At 36.4% G+C, this 17,235-nt stretch overlaps 1 protein-coding gene across 7 annotated transcripts in view; it reads right to left on the bottom strand.

The window, feature by feature from the left end:
- NCOA6 (nuclear receptor coactivator 6) overlaps positions 1-17,235 on the bottom strand; it is a 97,200-nt gene that overhangs the window by 49,261 nt on the left and 30,704 nt on the right. For all 7 annotated transcript variants that reach the window (XM_081292437.1, XM_081292438.1, XM_081292439.1 and 4 more), the window contains 3 exons: positions 14,728-15,009; positions 11,213-11,368; positions 248-370 (listed from right to left, as the gene is read on the bottom strand). In XM_081292437.1, the coding sequence (XP_081148563.1) occupies positions 248-370; positions 11,213-11,368; positions 14,728-14,962 (514 nt within the window). In that variant the 5' untranslated portion in view covers positions 14,963-15,009. The remainder of the gene's footprint in view (positions 1-247; positions 371-11,212; positions 11,369-14,727; positions 15,010-17,235) is intronic.

The raw sequence follows: 17,235 nt of genomic DNA, 5'->3' as shown, positions 1-17,235 counted from the left end.
GGAACTCAATAAATGTTTGCTACACAGCTCAGTATTTACCAGATTTTAAGCAAATGATTACAAAGATCAAATGTTTCATGCTCTGACCCTAGCCTCCTAAGAATGATTCATGTCTCCCTTTCCTAATGCAGCAAACAGAGATGTGGGTGTGTCATGAGCCCCTGCCTATCTGCAGGACTCAAATGATCTTACCTTAGCAAAAAATGGAAAATAGTAAAACATGATTCGATTGAATGGGAGATCTCACCTGGACCACCGGCCATGGGAAATCCTGGTTCCATCCTAACGGAATTTCCAGCTCCCATAGGTCCATTCATTCTCACATCTTGGCTTCGGTTTTGAGCCAAAGCCAGGTTGATAGCACCTTCCCCTGAAAATGACAGTCAGGTTATAAAAAGGAAATCATAATAAGAAGCAAGTATTGTTTAAAGACAGGTACACAAGAACTTTTAGTTTTCTGTGTTTTTGAAGAATTATGGTATGTTTACCACCACAAACAGGGTGTGTCAATACTACATAGGTCTTTCTTCAACCTATTTAAGCAGGTTTACTTACAAGCACAAGGAGATCATAACCAATTCTCACTTGCAAAAAGGGTAAATGGGCAATCATTAATGATGCATAGTGTCAACAGAGAGCTTAGAACTCTGAATAATTATTTTTAGTCAGATCACTGTGTGTGTGTGTGTGTGTGTGTGTGTGTGTGTGTGTGCATGCGCGTGCGTGCGCGTAAAACAGAAAATATTCTCATGAACTCTCAAAATCCTAGATTTCCTTTTGGGAATTTAAAATCAGAAGGTAGGGGCTGGGGATGTGGCTCAAGCGGTAGCACGCTCGCCTGGCATGCGTGCGGCCGGGGTTAGATCCTCAGCACCACATACAAACAAAGACGTTGTGTCTGCCGATAACTAAAGTATAAATATTAAAAAAATTCCCTCTCTCTCTCTCTCTCTTAAAAAAAATAAAATAAAATCAGAAGGTAGAAATAAGAGAAAGTTTAATGGTCAAAGAAAATACGATGGTGTAGGGACACTGTAATACTTGTGAGCAAAATACCAATTTCCTTTCAATAATTGCAAACATAAAAAGATTTCCAGCAGAGAAATTCATGCAATGAAGAGTAGATAGCCTGGTATTAACCTATCTCCATAACATCTAATGATAAAATCAGCATTTTCATTTTTGGGGATAGGGGTGGGGGACAGTGCTGATGATTGAATCCAGGGCCTTGTATATGCTAAGCATGTGTTCTACCAATGAGTTACATCCCTAGCCCCTATATAGATAAACACTAGAAGTGTTCCAATTAAGTAGACCCTAAACTTAGAGGCAACTTAAATCTTACTTGGTCCAATGATTAAAAAGGTGTCTGGAAACAAGTTTCAGAATGTTTCTTGCACTTTATCCACAATTTTGACTATGATTACCTTGGAAGACAATACCATCTACAGACAGTTAAAATAAGTTAGCCAGTAGCTGAGGAGTTGAAAGTCTGCATTCCCCAAGTCCTTCCATACCCTGGGGTCTTGGTTTATAGTTGGATAATAAGGCAGAAAGCTAATGAGGACACAACAGTTTCTGCTGTCCCACCGATGTAAGTTACCTTTCCATGTGTACTTTTTTAAATTGTAGTTGGACACAATACCTTTATTTTTATATTGTTACACAGTGCTGAGGATCAAAGGGCCTCACGCATGCTAGGCAAGCATTCTACTGCTGAGCCACGATACAGCCCCTCCATGTGTACTTTAATCAGTGAGATTGGCTGGTCATCAGAAACAACATCCTACCACTAGGGGTTACAAGATGCTCTGACTTGCCTATACTGTCTACAGTAAGAGAAAGAAAATACAGGTCTTAAGGGTTTTCACCAAGGAGAAGGGACTATATCAAACTTGCTAAGATAGTCTGAGCAGAGAGCTCTTAAAATGATAAGATCATGTCACTTCTTTACTTAAAACCGCTCTACTATTTCCCACTGTTGTAAAAATAAAAGCCAAACATCTTAATAAGATACAAAACTTCAACTTATCTAGCCTAATGCTGTTCAAAAGAAATACTAGCTATACAAGTAATTCAAAAATTTTTAGAAGCCACAGTAAGAAGCAGCAGATGAAAATAACTATAGCATTTTATTTAATCTAATATATCCAAGATATTATTATTTCAACATATAATAGTATAAAAATTACTGAAATAGGGCTGTGGTTGTACCTCAGTGGTAGAGGGCTTGCCTCACACACAAGGCCTTGGGTTTGATCCTCAGCACCACATAAAAAATAAATAAAGATACTGTGTCTATCTACAACTAAGAAGAAAAATTACTGAAATATTTTACATTGAGGGGCATTAAGTCTTCAAAAGAAATATGAATTTTGAACTTATAGCCCATGTCAGTTTGGACAAGCCACATTTTCAGTGCTCAACAGCCACAGATGGCTTGTGCCACATGTTACACAGCCAAATTCAGCCCTCCTCTGCTTCTCTAACCTCAGTGTACACTATTTTCTCCTTCAGTAATAAGGATTCAGACCCGGTCAATTTTTAGCTTTTTAAAGGCACACAAATCTGTTTCTCACATCAAGGGCCCTTGTACACAAATATTGTTTCCTCTGCCCAAAACAGTTCTCTGAACTTTTTTATTTTTTAATTTATTCTAATTTTGTTATATATGACAGCAGAATGCATTATAATTCATATTACACATATAGAGAGCAATTTTTCATATCTCTGGTTGTACACAAAGTAGAGTTACACCATTCATGTCTTCATATGTGTACTTAGGGTAATGATGTGCATCTCATTCCAGTCTTTCCTACATCCATGCCCCTTCCCTTCCCCTCTCACCCCTTTGCTCTATCTAATGTTTGTCTAATCTCCAATGCTCCCCGCCAACCCCATCATGAATCAACATCATTATATCAGAGAAAACATTTGGCATTTGGTTTTTTGGGATTGGCTAACTTCACTTAGCATTACCTTCTCCAACGCCATCCATTTATCTGCAAATGCCACGATTTTATTCTCTTTAAATGCTGAATAATATTCCATTGTGTATATATATGACATTTTCTTTATCCATTATCATCTACTGAAGGGCATCTAGGTTGCTTCCATAGTTTAGCTATTGTGAATTGTGCTGCTATAAACATTGATGTGGCTGTGTCCCTGTAGCTGTTTTTAAGTCCTTTGGGTATAGACCAAGGAGTGGGATAGCTGGGTCAAATGGTGGTTCCATTCCCAGCTTTCCAGGAATTTCCACACAGCTTTCCATATTGGCTGCACCAATTTACAATCCCCCCACAATGTATGAGTGTGCCTTTTTCTCCACATCCTCACCAACACTTGTTGTTTATACTCATAATAGCTGCCATTCTGACTTGAGACGAAATCTTAAGAGTAGTTTTGATTTGCAATTCTCTTAATTCCTAGAGATGTTGAACATTTTTTCATATATTTGTTGACTGATTGTATATCATCTTCTGGAATGTGTCTGTTCAGTTCCTCGGCCCACTTATTGATTATTAGTTTTTTTGATGTTAAGATTTTGAGTCCTTTATATATCCTAGAGATTAGTCCTCTATCTGATGTGTGGTAAAACTTTGCTCCCAAAATGTAGGTCTCTATTCACCCCACTGATTGTTTCTTTTGCTGATAAGAAGCTTTTTTAGTTTGAATCCATCCCATTTATTGTTTCTTGATTTTAATTCTTGTGCTATAGGAGTCTTATTAAGGAAGTCGGGGCCTAATCCAACATGATGGAGATTTGGACCTACTTTTTCTTCCATTAGTTGCAGTGTCTCTGGTTTAATTCCTAGGTCCTTGATGTACTTGGAGCTGAGTTTGTGCATGGTGAGAGACAGGGGATTAATTTCATTTTGTTGCATATGGATTTACAGTTTTCCCAGCACCATTTGTTGAAGAGGCTATCTTTTCTCCAATGTATGTTTTTGGCACCTTGTCTAATATAAGATAAGTGTAATTATGTGGGTTTGTCTCTGGGTCCTCTATTCTGTACCACTGATCTACAAATCTATTCTGGTGCCAATACCATGCTGTTTTTGTTACTATTGCTCTGTAGTACAGTTTAAGGTCTGGTATAGTGATGCTACCTGCTTTTCTCTTCTTGCTAAAGATTGCTTTAGCTATTCTGGGTCTCTTATTTTTCCAGATGAATTTCATGACTGCCTTTTCTATTTCTATGAGGAATGCCATTGGGATTTTGGTTAGAACTGCATTAACTCACATAGTGCTTTTGGTAGTATGGTCATTTTGACAATATTAATTCTGCCTATCTAAGAGCAAGGTAATCTTTGCATCTTCTAATGTCTTCTTTTGATTTCTTTCTTTAGCGGTTTGTAGTTTTTGTTGTAGAGGTCTTTTACCTCTTTTGTTGATTCCCAAGTATTTTATTTTTTTAAGACTATTGTAAATGGGGTAGTTTTCCTCGTTTCCTTCTCAGAGGATTTGTCACCAATATACAGAAATGCCTTTGATTTTTGGGTGTTGATTTTATATCCTGCGACTTTGCTGAATTCATTTACTAGTTCTAGAAGTTTTCTGGTGGAATTTTTGGGTCTTCTAGGTATAGAATCATATTGTCAGCAAATAGTGCTGTATTTGAGTTCTTCCTTTCCTATCCACATCCCTTTAATTTCTTTTGTCTGATTGCTTTGGCCAGTGTTTCAAGAACTATGTTAAATAGAAGTAGTCAAAGAGGGCATCCCTGTCTTGTTCTAGTTTTTAGAGGGAATGCTTTCAATTTTTCTCCATTTAGAATGATATTGGCCTGGGGCTTAGCATATAGCTTTATAATGTTGAGATATGTTCCTGTTATCCCTAGTTTTTCTAGTGTTTTGAACATGAAAGTGTGCTGTATTTTTGTCAAATGCTTTATCTACATCTATTGTGATGATCATTCTTATCTTTAAGTCTATTGATGTTGATTTCCATATGTTGAACCAACCTTGCAGCCCTGGGATAAATCCCACTTGATCATAGTGCACTATCTTTTTGATAGGTTTTTGTATTTGATTTGCTGAGATTTTATTGAGAATTCTCTGAATTCTTCATATAGCCAGTTTTTCAATTTTCATGTGATCTTAAGTGTCACAGGTCCAAAAAGGCCTCCTCTACTCATCTTACTAAAGGTTAGATCATCCATATCAGAACATTTTGTTATTTCTTCAGATATCCCATGAAATTACTAATTTATTTATTTGCTTTCTAGTCAACTTCCCTGCTACTATACAACAGTAATGTCTGCTCTAGTTCTTTAAATCTGTTGTTTCAGTATAATTCCATCATCCACTTTCACTCTCAAAAGTGGCCTAATTTAGCCAGTATGGTGGTACATGCCTGTAATTCCAGCAACTTGGGAGGCTGAGGCAGGAGAATTGCAAGTTTGAGGTGAGCCATAGCAACTCAGCAAGACCCTGGCTCAAAATAAAAAATAAACAGGGTTTGGGATATAGCTCAGTGGTACAGCAATCTTGGGTTAAACCTCTAGTATAAAAAACAAAAACAAAACAAAACAAAAAAGTATCCTAATTTAGATGAATTATATACTCACTTTAATGATATCCTTTATACATAGAACAGTGCTGGGTACCTGCTAGATGCTCATTAGCTATTATCATGTTGAGTAATCAGCTTATCACAACCTGGCAAGATGCATAGATACCTTTCCATTTGAAAAATGCATTTCTGGAATTTTATAAAATTTCATGTTGACAATAACAGGTTTTATGTGAAAAACAGAGTTGGGGCAAACTCAAAACCTATAATAATGTTTTGTAACCAAAGTGCTTTTATTAAACAATAATTGGAGAGAGCAAAATCCTCAAAAAATGGAATGGAAATGCCTGATAAGAGGTGCTAGATAATATAGATACAGTGATTCTCTGAGCCACTGAGACTACCATTAAGGTCGTCATAAAAGGAAGTATAACCTGTCACAAACTAAAAACCATGCAAGGCTGGAGATGCATGTCTGGAGAAGGTATCTGAACATAAATTCTCATTCTTAATTTTCTTAAGTCACATATGAATAAACACAATTTCTACATTATACTGCTATCATCCCCCCATTTGTTAACTGCACATAAATAACTGATGTAAAAGAAACAGACGTAGAAACAACTACTGACTCCCCAAAACTTCCTGTTTATTTAAATGAAGTGTTACTGAAACACAATCAGGTTCATTCATTTACCCATTACCTATGGCTGTGCTTGCTCAACAATGGCAGAGTTGAATACTCGTGACAGAAAGCTTATGGCCTGCAAAATCAAAAATATTTACTCCTGGATCTTTACAGAAAAAATCTGCAGAATCTTGCTTTAGATCACCATGAATTTACAGGAAGAGTCACAAAATGTCCTCAGAAAAAAACATATCTCCTCAACACCCTGGCCAATTCTCAAAAAAGGAAGGGAAGAAGGAATATTCTTCAATGGAGAATGGAATGTCAAAGAAACAACTTCTCTCTCCATCCTTGCAGCAGACACTAAGAAAGTATCAACACTTCCCCTTAAAACTCACAAAGTTATCACCCCATTACCAGGTTCATAAAAGCAACTGCTTCTGTCACAACCTTCATACCTGTCTCAATTCCTAGGAGTATAGAAAGAGAAAAAGAGACCACATGGACAGCCTAAAAGTTAAGAACTCTAGTTGCACGTGGTAGTGCATATTTGTGAAACCAGCAACTTGGGAGGCTTAGGCAGGAGGACTGCAAGACCAGCCTCAGCAATAATGAGACCTTGTCTCAAATTTTAAAAAAAGGAGGGTGGGGTGGGGCAGTGGGGCTAGGAACTTAGCTCAGTGGTATAGTGCCCCTGGGTTCAATCCCTAGTAGCAAAAAACAAAGCAAAAAAAAAAAAAAAAAAAAAAAACCCAAACTCTTTCTATATTATGATAATTGTTATTATTTATAAATTTTATAATTTCTTAAATATATTATCTATTTTAATTCCTTTTTAGCACTTATGCTTTAATTTATGGCTAAAAGATTAAAAGGGAACTAGCATTTTATCTTTGTAGGAAGTAGATCTTATTAAGAAAAGAAACTGGAGGCTGGGGTTGTGGCTCAGCGGTAGATCGCTCGCCTGGCACGTGCAGGGCTCTGGGTTCAATCCTCAGCACCACATAAAAATAAAAAATAAAGGTATTATATCCAACTACAGCTAAAAACCCAAAATATTAAAAAAAAAAGGAAAAAGAAAAAAAAAACAGGCGTTTCAAGATACATAGGTAATGGGCTTTAGGATTTGGGGGGTTTTGTTTCATTATTTTTCTCAGTAGTAGGAATTGAACCCAGGGGCACTTTACCACTGAGCTATATCACAGTCCTTTTTATTTTTTTATTTTGAGGCAAGGTTTCACTAAGCTGCTGAGGCTGGCCTCAAACTTGTGATTCTCTTGCCTCAGCCTACCAAGTTGCTAGGATAACAGGTATGCACCACCATGAAGGTTTTCTTTTCTTTCTTTTTTAAATTATTTTTTAAGTTGTTGATAGACCTTTATTTTATTTATTTATATTCGATGCTGAGAATTGAACCTAGTGCCTCACACATGCTAATAAGCAAGTGCGTTATCGCTGAGCCCCAGCTCTCCATGAAAGTTTTCTAAAAATCACTTATATGTTCCTTTTTTTTTTTTAAAGAGAGAGTGAGAGAGAAGAGAGAGTGAGAGAGAGAGAGAATTTTTAATATTTATTTTTTAGTTCTCGGTGGACACAACATCTTTGTTGGTATGTGGTGCTGAGGATCGAACCCGGGCCACACGCATGCCAGGAGAGCGCGCTACCGCTTGAGCCACATCTCCAGCCCCACTTATATGTTCCTTAAAATCACTTATATGTTCCTTAAAGTATAAATAGCCTAAATACTGTCATTTTATCCAATCATTATTTGACATTTACTTTATTCAACACTTTATCCTAAAGACTATTGTGAATTGATTTTATTTTTCTGGATCCTTTCAGATAATTCAAAATCATCTTTCATAATAAAATGGTTATTGATTAATCCACTATTTCCTCATTTATCATATAATGAAAGTGATCTCATCTCTCAATTTACAAATAACCATCTCTAAATAATCTTGGTTGGTATTATCCCTCTAGGAGCACAGCATCCTAGACTGTACAAAATATGTCTTTCTCCTACTGACGATGTTTTTAGCTGCTGAGATTTCAATGAGCATTTAGGTTCTAAGTGAACCACAGGGTCAGTGGGGCTTGGCCCACAAGTGAAAGAAAAGACTGGAATCACCGGTTGCCATCTTGTTTGCATCTACACAGGAAGAGAAGAAAGGGTTCTAAGCTTATTTGGCTCCCAAAAGAAAAGAAACCTGTGTGCTCTCAACATATATTTATCACAGTTTTGTCTCCCTTACTAAGATCATAAGCTCCTTTGAGCACACCTGTAATCCTAGCAGCTTGGGAGGCTGAGGCAGGAGGATTTTGAGTTCAAAGCCAGACTCAGCAAATTAGCGAGGCCCTAAGCAACTCAGGGATATCCTGTCTCTAAATAAAATATAAAAAAAGGCTGGGGACATGACTGAGTGGGTAAGTGCCCCTGGGTTCAATCCCTAGTACCAAAAAATTTTAAAAAAGAAACAGAACAAGAAAGTGTTAACCAAGATAAAACTAGAGGAGAAAGGTAGAGGTCAGACCATGTAAGGTTTGAGATCAGGGTAAAGAATTTGGTTTTCCCAATGGTACAGAATAGAGGACACAGAGACAAATCCACAAAATTAAAACTACCTTATATTAGACAAAGGTGCTAAAAGCATGCAATGGAGAAAGGATAGCATCTTCAACAAATGGTGCTGGGAGAACTGGAAATCCATACGCAAAAAAATGAAATTGAATCTCTTTCTCTCACCATGCACAAACGTCAACTGAAAATGGATCAAGGAGCTAGGAATCAAATCAGAGACTCTGTGTCTAATAGAAGATAAAGTTGGCCCTAATCTTCATCACGTGGGGGCAGGCCCCAAATTCCTTAATAAGACACCTATAGCACAAGAGTTAAAACCAAGAATCAACAAATGGGATGAATTCAAACTAAAAAGTTTTTTCTCAGCAAGAGAAATAATATGGGGGCTGGGGATGTGGCTCAAGCGGTAGTGCGCTCGCCTGGCGAGAGTGCGGCCCGGGTTCGATCCTCAGCACCACATACAAACAAAGATGTTGCGTCCGCCAAAAACTGAAAAATAAATATTAAAAAAAATTCTCTCTCTCTCTCTCCCCCCTCCCTCTCTCTTAAAAAAAAAAAAGAGAAATAATATGTGAGGTGAATAGGGAGTCTACATCCTGGGAACAAATGTTTACCCCTCAAACATCAGATAGAGCTCTAATCTCTAGAATATACAAAGAACTCAAAAATTTAAACAAACAAACAAACAAACAAATAACCCAATCAACAAATGGGCCAAGGACCTGAACAGACATTTCTCAGAAGAGGATATACAATCAATCAACAAATACATGAAAAAATGCTCACCATCTCTAACAATCAGAGAAATGCAAATTAAAATTACTCTAAGATACCATCTCACTCCAATAAGAATGGCAGCCATTATGAAGTCAAACAACAATAAGTGCTGGTGAGGATGCGGGGAAAAAGGTACACTCATACATTGCTGGTGGGACTGCAAATTGGTGCAGCCAATTTTTGGAAAGCAGTATGGAGATTCCTTGGAAAGCTGGGAATGGAACCATCATTTGACCCAGCTATTCCCCTTCTCGGACTATACCCAAAAGACCTAAAAAGAGCATACTACAGGGACACAGCCACATCAATGTTTATAGCAGCACAATTCACAATAGCTAGACTGTGGAACCAACCTAGATGCCCTTCAATAGATGAATGGATTAAAAAATGTGGCATTTATACACAATGGAATATTACTCAGCACTAAAAAATAACAAGATCATAGCATTTGCAGGGAAATGAATGGCATTAGAGCAGATTCTGCTAAGTGAAGTTAGCCAATCCCTAAAAAACAAATGCCGAATGTCTTCTCTGATATAAGGGGGGTGACTCAAAATGGGATAGGGAGGAAGAGCATGAGAAAATTACCACTAAATAGGGAAGAGAGATGGGAGGGAAAAGGAAGGAGAAGGGGAATTGCACGGAAGATGGAAGGAGACCCGCATCGTTATACAGAATACATGTATGATGTTGTGAGGAGAAAAAGAAAAAAAAGTGTCACATTAGATTGGATAGAGAAAAGGGAGGGGAGGGAAGGGGGGATAGGAAGGGCAGCAGAATAAAATAAACATTATGATTGCTGTATGTATATAGGTGACTCTATGACCAGTGTGATTCTGCAATCTGTACAATCAGAAAAATGAGAAATTATACCCCATTTGATTCAAATGTATGAATTGTCAAGATCATTGTAATGTCATGTGTAGCTAATTAAAAAAAAAAAAAAAGAGTTTGGTCTTCATTCTTTGAACAACAGCAAGCAATAGTAGGGTTTTAAGCTGGGTGAATAAGCAGGTGTTTGTGTTGAGCATATTTTTATTTTGAAAAGGGTCATTCCAGTAAAACTATCTGAAAAATGGACATTGCTACAAAAGGACTGTTTAGGACCTCCTAATCTGTTAGATGAATAAAGAAAGCATTAAAGTTTTGGCAGAAGGAAGCAAATAAAAATAGATATTCTTTAAAAGACAAATGAGTTCCTAGTTAGGGTACCAGTAATACCAAAAGCTGAATGCCAGACATGGTAGTAATTGCCTGTAATACCAGTGATAGGGAGGCTAAAGCAAGAGGATTGCAAGTTCAAAGCCAGCCTCACCAATTTAGCAAGATCCTAAGCAACTTAGTGAAACCCTATGTCAAAATACAAAATTTAAAATAGGGTTGGGGATGTAGCGCAATGGTAAAGTGCCCCTGGGTTCAATCTTCAATACCGAAAAACAAACAAAGACCCCAAAACAAAAACAAAAAACCCAAAGTCTGAGACTGATGGCCAAAATTAAACAAATGGAAGTCTGAGACCACAGATGCTGAAGAACATTGGGTCCAAGAAATAACCTTGGTGTCTCTTTATACTAAGGTGCTGCCATGAGATGCTACTTGGCATTCTGAAACATAAGAGCAGGGGAACAGACAAAGCAGTACTAGAAATCATGCTATATTCTACTGTTGTTATGTTTTGGTCCAGATGGGCACATGACAAAGTAAGAGACCTTCAATCTGAACGGAGAGAATCCCCAGATCCCGAAGCTGCTGGTTGTTGCTCTGTGCCAGGATCCGTAGTCGCTCCGCTGCTTCCCGGGGGATGTTGAATGTCACACGCACACTGTTCCAGGGTTCCACCTTCTGTACCTTTAGCTTGCTGGATTCTTTATCATAAAGAAAAAAAAATAATAATATTAGTGATTTTTCAGGCAATAGAAGATGTGGAACTAAAAAGCAAGCAAACAAGCAAAAAGAAAGAAAGAAAGAAAAAAAGAAAAGAAAAAGGCAGGGTACCAGCTTGGAACATCTGAGATTAAATCATCTAATGCTTTGGCATTAAGTGGACTTCAACTCTAATTCTAACTTTGCCATTTGGCACCTGGGTGACCAGTAACAAGCTATTTAACCTTTCTGAAATGTAATTTTCTCTTTTCTAAATCTAGGAAAAAAACTAATTCATATGATTGTATCACATGAGGAATAAATACAAAAACCCAGTACAATACCTGACATACTATAAGTACTGAATAAATAGACAGGAATAAGATGAAGTAAAAAACATAGGAGAGGAGAGAGAGATAAGTTTAAAATAATCAAGTAATGTCTACTTCTGGACTCACCCTAACGCATATGAACTTAAAACCTGAGAACATGGAAGCCTCAAATTTCAAGTGAAATTTTCTAAAAATATTGGGTGCCACACATGCTAATAACAGAATATTAAGGAATCTGCAACTATAATCTACTAAATTTATATAAAGAAATACACTAAAAAGGAAAAAGAGTAGATTTAACATTTTTGAAAATGTTAAGCAATTTTATCTCTCCAAATTAAATACTGAAATTTTAATATAAAACTTAAAATATTCATTGAGCACCTACATGCAAGGTATTCATAGATGCCAGACAAAGAATTCTTCCAATGTCCTATAAATGCTTTAATTTAAGGAGAGCTTGAGTCTTGATTCTTTATGTCTTTGATGTTTAAATTTTTTTTGTACTTAAAACTAAAGAGTAGAGTTTCTATACTGAAGCACACAAAATTGAGTGGGGGAAAAAAGCAACACAAATTTGACAACTAAGCTTCAATAAAGATAGAAAAGCATTACATTTCAAAATAACAGTATTTCTAAAAAGGTCAATGTAAACTTCAGGACATATTCTCAAAAGAAGATACAAAAGCTGACTACTGGGAAAAATAGGGTTATCTACATGCAAAACAGTGAAGTTGTATCTACAGTGTATGTAAAAATAAACTCAAAATGGAAAAAAGACCTAAATCCCTTAGAAGAAAATATACATGGCAACAGCTTCACAATACTAGATTGTAGTGATTTTTTGGATATGACACTAAAGGCAAAAGAAAAAAGAAAAAAAAAAAAGAGAAAAAATTGAACTTCACAAAAATTTTGAGTATTAAATGATACCAATGAGTAAAAAGGCAATAACAGATGGGAAGAATTATAAATCATATAATAAAAGACCAGAGTCCAGAATACACAGAAAAAGCCTAAAACTCAACAACAACAAAAAACCAATACAAATAAGCAAAGATTGGGATTGTAGCTCGGTAGTCAAGTGTTTGCCTCACAAGTGGAAGGCACTGGGTTCAATCCTCAGCACCACATAAAACTAAAATAAAACTATTGTGACCATCTACAATAAAAAAAAAATTTAAAAAGTGGGGGGCTTAAGGATTTGAATAGACATTTCTCCAAAGAAAACATACAAATGGTATACTGAGTATACTGCCCAAAGAACTGAATGAAAGGGCTGGGGATGTGGCTCAAGCGGTAGCGCGCTCGCCTGGCATGCGTGCGGCCTGGGTTCGATCCTCAGCACCACATACAAACAAAGATGTTGTGTCCGCCGAGAACTAAAAAATAAATATTAAAAATTCTCATTCTCTCTCTCTCTCTCTCTTTCTCTCTCCTCTCACTCTCTCTTTAAAAAAAAAAAACTGAATGAAAGCAGGGTCTTGAAAAGACATATTACACCCATGTTCACTGCAGCATTATTCACAATAACTAAAACCCAATAATAATGCCTAATTTGCTGAGGATGGCCTTGAACTTGTGATCCTCCTGCCTCAGCCTCTGGAGCTGCTGGAGTCACAGGTGTGCACCACCACACCCAGCCTTAAAATATTTTTTAAACCAAGAATATAATCTGGCAGAACTGTAAATTTAGATTTTTTTTTTTTTTTAGGATAGTAGACATGCTTTATTCAGATGTGGCCAGCAGCCCCTTGTAAATTTAGATTTGATAATAACTGATTGAGCAATTTATAAACAACCAAAAATGGTAATTAAGAGCAATGAACAATTTTAGGTCTAGGTAGGCCCTTATAATATCATATAGTATGACTATGATTATGATTATGCTTATAATGATGATAATAATGGCAATTTCAATACATGAAATTCTCTTATATGTGCTAAGTAATCCTTAACTATCAAGAGCCTTGTAGAAGACAGTAAAGAAGCCCCGGAAAAAAATAGGGCTTTCCTTCAAACATCAAATCTCAAAGAAAAACACCCCAAACCTGAAAAATCTAATTAGCACATGACCAAATTAGGATTTGTGAGAAAAGGCTTTCCATGCTGGTGAGATTAGATAATGGTGCTAACTAGAAAAGATGGTAAACATATAAACAAAGTTTCAAAAACACAATGCCCACTAGACCCAGACAAGTTATCAAAATGTGTGAAGAGGCCAGATGGAAACTGTGGAGAGGCAAAGTGCCCTTGGGAGTAGCTGCTACTTGACACCATCTGGGAAATGGGAAGACCTCAATGTTACCGACCTTCTCATTTTTTTTTTTTTTAAGAGAGAGAGAGAGAGAGAGAGAGAGAGAGAGAGAGAGAGAGAATTTTTAATATTTATTTTTTTTAGTTCTCGGCGGACACAACATCTTTGTTGGTATGTGGTGCTGAGGATCGAACCCGGGCCGCACGCATGCCAGGCGAGTGCGCTACCGCTTGAGCCACACCCCAGCCCGACCTTCTCATTTTTAATGATAAATTGGGTTCCAATGTAATGTATCTCAATTTCTAAAGCACTGGTGATAAACTCAAACACTAAAAATAAAATTAAAAAAACAAAGCAAACAAACAAACAAACAAAAAACTAAAGTGGGCTATACAACACATGTCTGAAGGCTGGATCCAACAGGCTGTCAGTGATCTCTAATCTAAAATATAAGTATGTTTTAAGTACTTAAAGTAGATTCAGAGAATACTGGATTTTTTTAAGCTTTAAAGGACCTTAAAGATCCAGTTTAAACCTGTCAACTTATAGGTAAAGAAAGAGATCAAAGCATTAAAAACAATAAATAAATTTGGGTCTTGAAAGTCAGTGCTATCACTAAAAGAAACACAACAGCATTTCTGTTTTTAAAAACTCCTAAATTCCTAATTTTGTACTTAAAATTAGCCATTCAACTTAGTTTAGCAAAACTTTCTTTGTAAAACTCAAAACACCATGGAAGGGAAAGAAGGAAACAATCATTAAAACAAATTACCCATGTGTAACAAATTGGGCACATTCTTCAATATTGCATCTAATTTCCATTGGAAATCTTTATCATCTATATTTCCTTTGAAGGCCATAAAAATTGTGGAATCCTCCAAAATACTGTCACTTTTTGTGTCATCATCTTCTAGTCCAGAGTCAAACTCCATCTCTGAGTCTTCCACTGTTGATGAACACAAGGAAGTATAGATGTCTTCTAAGTTAGGAAGGTCGTCCAAAACCATGGTGAATATTATTCCGGAAGCATATGCCAAGCAGACAATAAGAAAACCTTGGAAAAAGGGAAAGGATAAGAGAAGAGTATTACATAGCATAATTATATATTCTACAATGTACAATTCATAGTTTAGTGAAAACTGTAATTTATTTGATAAATGATAAGGACAGTATTATAGTATAATAAAATTAAGAAATTAAAGAAAAGCTTAAACTATTTAATTAAGATATCCTAAAATTATTCATTATTTTTCTTTTTTTTCCCCCAGTATTGGGAATTGAACCCAGGGGGACTACACATATCTACCTCTACATTTCCAGTGCTTTTTATTTTTAATTGAGACAGGGTCTTACTAAGTTGCCCAGACTAGCCTTGATCATCCTGCTTCAGCCTCCCAAGTAAATAGGATTATAGGTGTGTACACCACACCTGGCTAAAACAATTCGTTCTCTGAAGTAACAGAAATAAAAAAATAAACAAGTCTTTAAATTTCCCTTTTATAATGCTGCATTGCTACCTTTTTGTAAACCTGGAACATTAGGAGGAGTGTACAAAGGATTAAATAAAAACTTTCTGAGAATCAATTTTTATAAGCCTTTGGTTGACCACATAGAACAAGTGGCCCCCAAAGACTCCCGTTGCTCCTATGCCAAAGAACAGCCTTAGAGGAGCCAAGGTTTCTTTCTAAAGCCCTCTTCTTTCTCCAACCTGCAAAGTACAACTAGACCCAACTGAAAGCATATAGGTGATTACTGAACTCCTGAATTCTTTTACAAAGACTGTTTTTTAAAGTACTAAGTGCTAACAGACTACACCACTGGAGTTCCTAAAAAAAAATTGTTTTAAACAACTCTTAAAGGGTTATTAATAGTGATTTGGCTGAAAGTAATAATTCAGAAACAACAAAATAAATCTTTAAATGCTTTTATTAAAGGAGCACAAGTGGTTAGTACATGTTTATAGAAGCAACGAATTATGTCCTGGACAGACCTAAATTACCTTTTAACTTCTAGATTTAAAGAAGTTACTTTTTTTTTGCTATTTTCAGTTTTGTTGCTGACCAGTATGCGTATTAAAAATCACATATGGCAATTTCCTCTATTAGCTTTGGGATTGAAGATCCCATTTTTAACCAAAGTGAATGAATAAATATTAATCATCAGCATTTGAGTTATGCAAGAAGAGCATGGGTATATAAGAATCTCACACCACTTTTCTAGTTAAAAAATTCCTTATTAAAATATAATTTTTAAATAAAGTAAATAAGGGCTGGGGATGTGGCTCAAGCGGTAGCGCGCTCGCCTGGCATGCGTGCGGCCCGGGTTCGATTCTCCAGCACCACATACAAACAAAGATGTTGTGTCTGCCAATAACAAATAAATAAATATTTTAAATAAATAAATAAATAAATAAAGTAAATAAGAAAAAAGAACTGAAAATACCCTAAAATGTAAACAGTGATTGTATTAAATTGGTAGGATCACAGATAAATTTCCTATTTCCCAAGTATGCTAAAAGTCATTAAGAAATGCAAATTGAGGTGGTGTATGCCTATAGATATCTGTAATCTCAACTATTTAGTAGGCTGAGGCAGGAGGATTAAAAGCTTGATGCCAGCCTGAGTAACTTAGTGAGATGAGGTGTCAAAAAAAAAAAAAAAAATTAAAGGGGTAGGGTTATAGCTCAGTGGTAGAGTGCTCAAGGTTTAATTTCTAGTCCTGCCAAAAAAAAAAAAAAAAAAGGCAAAATGTTTAAAAATTAAACTTAGAACAATTTTTTGAAAATAAATAAATAAATAAGGACTGGGGGGCTGGGCATATAACTCAGTGGCAAAGTGCTTGCCCAGCCTGCATGAGGCCCTGGGTTCAATCCCTAGCACCCACATAAAAGCGGGAGGGGACTGGTGAAGTAGCTTAGTAGCAGGGCATCCAGCATTTAACCCCAGTACCACCAAAAAACCAAAATAATACAATAACAAAAGAAAACCTTGAAGTCAATAGCACATACCTATACTCCCAGCTACTGGGGAAGCTGAGGGAGGAGAATGTAAAGTCAAGGCCAATCTAGGCAACTTAGCAAGACCCTGTATCAAAATAAAAAATAAAAAGGGCTGGGAATATAGCTCAGTGGTAGAGCACTCATGAATTTGATGCCCATTACTGAAAATAAAAAAGAAAGAAATGTCAAACTATTTAAAAAACCTTGCTTAACTCTTCTTTATTAAACAGTGATTAAACTTCAAAAGCAAAAGCTTTTTAAAAACCAACCTAGGGGCTGTAG

The sequence above is a fragment of the Spermophilus citellus genome (assembly GCF_964194105.1).
Source record: "Spermophilus citellus genome assembly, chromosome: 4".
Lineage (NCBI taxonomy): Eukaryota > Metazoa > Chordata > Mammalia > Rodentia > Sciuridae > Spermophilus > Spermophilus citellus.
The sequence above is the reverse complement of the archived record's forward strand: the minus strand, read 5'-3'. Positions and strand labels throughout refer to the sequence as shown.